Here is a 5,288-nt window from a genome sequence, read left to right as displayed (position 1 = left end):
AGTTTTCCATAGTGGTTGTGCTAGTTTGCATTCCCACCAGCAATGCAGGAGAGTTCCTTTTTCTCCACATCCTCGCCAACATTTGTTGTTGCTAGCTGTCCCAAGCCCATTTCTTAAACTGAAAACGAAATAGTGCCCCAAACCCAGGTGCCCCAGGCCCATTTATCATTTACTGCCCTCAGCCCAGTAAAAATAGAATTCAGGCCCTCAATGGAGGCACAATGGGTTATGACTCAGCACTGCAAGCTGGCTGCAGACCCTCAGTGCGAGTTCATTCCCACCCTGGAGGTGACCCACATGGCGTGGCAGACCTCTCCTGACCCGCCCGCTGCTCCCCTCAGCAGTGTACTTCTACAATCTGCCTGTTCTGCTCCCCACTCTGTCTCTGGTGTATCCTCTCACCTCCCCCCCATCTCTGGCCTGTACCTCAGTTCTTGTGTGCATAAGCAAATAAATCTTTAAAAAAAAATGGAATTCAGAATATTAACACAGTTAACTCAGTGCTAAAGCATTGGACCGAAGCTCACTTCAGGGAATGCAGGCCAGGTAGCCTAGGGGACCCTACAGGCCCCAACAAGAGACACAATGATAAGATCCCCAGAGGCTGAACCCTTACTCCTTGCCCACTATAACCATATAAATATTTGCTTTTTGTCCCAACAGCAACCCACTGGGGACCCCTCTCTGTGCAGAGAGCTTTCCTGTCCTTGCTTTTCTGCTGAACTCTGGGTTTCTTTTTGTTTTTGTTTTTTAAAGATTTATTTATTTATGCATACAAGAGCTGGGGTACTGACTAGAGGTGGGGGGCAGGGAGCAGGTAGGAGGTATGGGTGAAAGAATTCAACAGACTCAGAGTGGGGAGCAGAACAGGCAGATCTACTGGAATACACCGCTGAGGGGAGCAGCTGGGGGAGACAGGAGAGGCCTGCTGGGCCATGCAGGTCAGCTCCAGGGCTGGACTGAACATGCACCACATAGTGCTAAGACTTAACCCCATGCACCACCAGGGAGGCCTGAACTCTGGTTTTGAGATTGAATTCTTTCCTCACTGAGTCAAAAGGCCCTTGGGGTCCCGCAGATTCCAGAACTGGCTCACCAGGTATTTGCTAGGCTCATTCTTTCTTTAATTCAGATTTCTGCTCAAGTGCAATCCTTAGCTTGGCCTTCTTTCACCACTGAATAGAAAAGATCACCACTCTTGCTCTCTTTTATCCTGCTTTATTTTCTGTTAGAACATGTTCATTACAACTTGACTTCCATTATACAAGTGTGCATTACCAAGAATGTAAGTCCCACAAGGAAAGGAATTTGTTCACTCTTTTATCTCCTGCCTGACTCCTATGTGTTCCGTAAAATATGGAGCAAAATTGCAAAACAGTTAAAAAAAAAAGGTCAAAATTGTTGAGTGAATGAATGAAGAAACACATCTTACTGTTGTACAGATAACTTTTGAAAAATGTAGCAGTGCCTAGGGGATATTTTCCCATTGAAAAAAAAAACAATGCTTTGGATTCCATTGTGTGGATCAGGCCCCATTTATGCGGTCATTCCTCTGTTGATGCACGTCTCAGTCTCTCGTGTTCATTTTTACCCTGTTTACAAACATCTTTGTTTATGCATTTTTATGGAAAATGCCTACATAGGGTAGATGTGTGGCAATAGAAATATTAGCTCAAAAAGTAGGTTTTTCTTAATTTTTATAGACATAACTAATCAGGTTCTTAACAAAGTTGTTCTAGAATACATGCCCATCAGTGTATGTAAATGCCTGTTTTCCACGTCTTTGTCAACCTAATATGGGCTAATGCTGTTTTGTTCTGATTTACACTTCCTTAATTCTAGGTGAAACGGAACATTGAAATGAATTTTTGTAAGATTTATTTATTTATGCATATAGAACTGGGGTATAGGCCTGAGGTGTGGGGGTGTTGGTGAGAGGATTCACCAGAGACAGGGTGGGGAGCAGAACAAGCAGATTAGCTGAAATACATTGCTGAGGGAGCAGCAGGTGAGACAAGAGAAGTCTGTTGAGCCATGTGGATCACCTCCTGGGTGGGGATCGAACTCATGATGAAGTGGCTTTAGCTTCTCAGTGTGCCATGGGGGAGAGACCTAAAGTATTACTTTTTAAAAAAGATTTATTTATTTATGCACACAGAACTGAGGTATAGGCCAGAGGTGCAAGGGTGGTGAGAGGATTCACCAGAGACAGAGTGGGGAGCAGCAGTGAATCTGTTGAAATGTACTGCCACGCGGAGTGGCAGGTGAGACAGGAAAGGTCTGTTGTGCCATGTAGGCTAGCTCCCAGGCTGAGATCAAACTCAGGCCATGGGGTGATGGCGCTGAGACTTAACCCCTAGGCCACTAGGGAGACTCATTTTATCATTTCCAATATGATTTGGGGAAAGAACAGAGAGTAGAGGATAAGAGCATAAGCTCTGAGTCTGAAAATCTAGGTTCAAATACAGGTTCTTGCTTTTCCTACCTGGTTTTATTTAACCTCTGAGCCTTAATTTCTCATCTGTGACATGGACTCATAATAATATCTTCCTTGTTGCTTGGGGCATGCATTTATCCAATCAATATTTATTGGGCACCTGTTATGTCCTGTCATGACACCATCCTCAGCTTTGGGCTGCAGTGGTGAACAAGATGGTCACAGTCCCCATACTTGTGGAGCCTTTAACTCTAGCAGATGTGAAGATTAAATGCAGCATGTAAAGTATGTAGCATAATGCTTGAACAGTCAGCACTAACAAGTGCTTACACTTGTTGAAATGTTACCCATTGCCACCCTTGGTTTTTTCCCAGGTATGCAATTACATAATTGCTAATATAATAAGAGGTGTCCTTGACTCTTCTTTCCTAATACTTATATATTTGTCCTTTCTCTTTACTAATTGTATGCTTACAGTTAGTTACACATAATGTTACACTGGGCATGTTAGCCTGGCAGTGCTCATAGGACTTTGTAACTAAGCATGACTGTGGCTTTTAAAAAAAGTCTCACTCAGTTCTTCTGTGAATTACCTTTGTGCTGTTTACAGATGGGGGATGTCTTCTCTATCTTCACCCAAATGCTGATTCAAATTTTGAGCATGGAGCTCTGCACCCTTCTCTGGTTGTGATTGGTCATCTTGAAACAGCTCCTTTGATCCTTTTGGCCCAGCTTGTTGCATCCTTATTTCACAGGCTATTGTGAGAGCCTTTGTCGAGGGCCTCCTAGAAATCCAGAGACCCCGCCATTCCTCTGATCTGGTGGCTAGTGACCTGACTGGGGAAATAAGAAGTCGGAGGGTTATGGAAATAGCAGTAAGTGCTGGCAAGGCTCTAGCTTTGCAGGAGGGCAGGTGCCTTGAAGAGGCTGAGGGGCGTTGGAGAATCCATGTCTGCGAGCCATCCCGAGTATCTTGGGCAATAGTGGGTGCAGTGGTGGCTGGAGCTGCCCATGCATGTGCGTCTGTCCCAGCAATGTGGTTGGTGGCGTCATGTTTGCACATGATTGGCCATGGTGGGAGATATTTACACCACAGCAAACACGCAAAGTCACTTTCCCCATGTCCCTTTGCTGCCCCCTGGGAGTGGACAGACACCATAGCAGTATGCCCTGAAGGAGTGGAGGCTGGTGCTGTGGGAAAGGAATGTTAGTTGGAAGTTCTTCTTGTCCTTCTTATCTGAGTAACCCTTCCTGCTAATCTATTCTCCTCCTTTTGGTGTCTCCTTAGGATGTGGTCTCCTTAGATGAGAAGATGAAAAGCTTGGACGTGAATCAAGACTCAGAGCTCAAGTTCAATGAGTACTGGAGACTGATTGGGGAGCTGGCCAAGGAGATCAGGAAGGAGAAGGCCCAGGAGATTCGGAAGAAGTAAAGTCAGATGGAGGGATGGGGGCAGGGCAGGGCTGGGCAGGACCCCACTCCTCCCAAATAAAGAGTCTTCCTTGAGACACAGATGTTTCTTATTCATGCCTCACGCTGATTTCTTCCGAGACTAGGGGTTCAGAAAGCGCTGCCCTGACTTGAGGCTGGATACAAATATTATGAGCAATTTGAGGACCAGGAATGTTATTCATTGCCTAATATTCAGTATTTGGCATCTAGCACCAGCTATTTAGAGACCTGGATGATGGATGTCTATGTAAAAAGGGGGAACAGAACTCTGGGCAGGTAAAGTGCCTTCTAGGCCCAGGAGTGTATTCCTGGTGTCCAGTTTTCTTCTTCTCAAGGTGTGTACCATCGGTATTAGTAAACAGTGTTGAAGGTTTGTTGCGCACCACCCACAGTACTAAACATTTTACCTGCATTATCTTAGTTTATTCCCACAATCCACTGAGGTAGGTAATATTTTTTTAAGATTTATTTATTTATACATACAGAACTGGGGTACAGGCTAGAGGTGTGTGTGTGTGGGGGGGAGGTAAAAGGATTCACCAGAGACAAAGGGGAGAGCAGAACAGGCAGATGAAATACACTGCTGAGGGGAGCACTGGGTTAGACAGGAGAGGTCTGCTGCGCCACATGGGTCAGCTTCCTGGTCAGGGATCAAACTCGGGCTGCAGTGGCTGTGGATAGCTTGATGGTACTGAGACTTTAACGTCTGTGCCACCATAAAGGCCCTACATAATGCTATTATTTTTCATGGAATATCAAGAGGCTAGGTACTTCCAGGAGGAGCTGCTACTAGACCTCTGAGGCAACTCATTGATTAGGGGCTGCACTTTTTTTTTTTTTTTAAAGATTTATTTATTTGCGCATACAGAACTGGGATACAGGCCAGAGGCTCAGGGGCGGTGAGAGGCCTCACCAGAGATAGACTGGGGAGCAGAACAGGCAGAACGACGAAGTACACTGCTGAGGGGAGCAGTGGGCGGGTCAGGAGAGGTCTGCCGCGCCATGTGGTCACCTCCGGGGCAGGCGGGGATCGAACTCATGCGGAAGTGGCTTTAGCTTCTTAGTGCAGTGCTTTAACCCGCTGCGCCACCAGGGAGGGCCAGGGGCTGCACTATTTTTTAAAAAAGATTTATTTATTTATGAATACATCTGGAATGTAGGCCAGAGGTGTGGGGGCCTGAAAGGAGTCACCAGAGACAGAGGGGGGAGCAGAACAGGAAAACTGGCAGAAATACACTGCTGAGGGGAGTAGAGAGTGAGAAAGGAGAGGTCTGTTGTGCCATGTGGGTCAGCTCCCTGGCTGGGGATCGAACTCATACTGCAGTGACTGTGGGCAGCTTTATGGCGCTGAGACTTAACCTCTTGAGCCACTGGCCCCTGGGTCTGTACTATTTTTAAG

General features: G+C 46.1%; 1 protein-coding gene across 2 annotated transcripts in view; it reads left to right on the top strand.

Moving 5' to 3' along the window:
- S100A13 (S100 calcium binding protein A13) overlaps positions 1-3,949 on the top strand; it is a 10,808-nt gene extending 6,859 nt beyond the window's left edge. The window contains exons 3-4 of one of the 2 annotated variants that reach the window (XM_012733379.1): positions 3,193-3,312; positions 3,726-3,949. In XM_012733379.1, the coding sequence (XP_012588833.1) occupies positions 3,193-3,312; positions 3,726-3,869 (264 nt within the window). In that variant the 3' untranslated portion in view covers positions 3,870-3,949. The remainder of the gene's footprint in view (positions 1-3,192; positions 3,313-3,725) is intronic. The other variant, XM_004693725.2, reaches the window with a different exon arrangement.
- Positions 3,950-5,288: the final 1,339 nt, after the last annotated feature.

The sequence above is a fragment of the Condylura cristata genome, unplaced genomic scaffold, assembly GCF_000260355.1.
Source record: "Condylura cristata isolate star-nosed mole 26May11 unplaced genomic scaffold, ConCri1.0 scaffold00040, whole genome shotgun sequence".
In the NCBI taxonomy this organism is placed as follows: domain Eukaryota; kingdom Metazoa; phylum Chordata; class Mammalia; order Eulipotyphla; family Talpidae; genus Condylura; species Condylura cristata.
The sequence above is the reverse complement of the archived record's forward strand: the minus strand, read 5'-3'. Positions and strand labels throughout refer to the sequence as shown.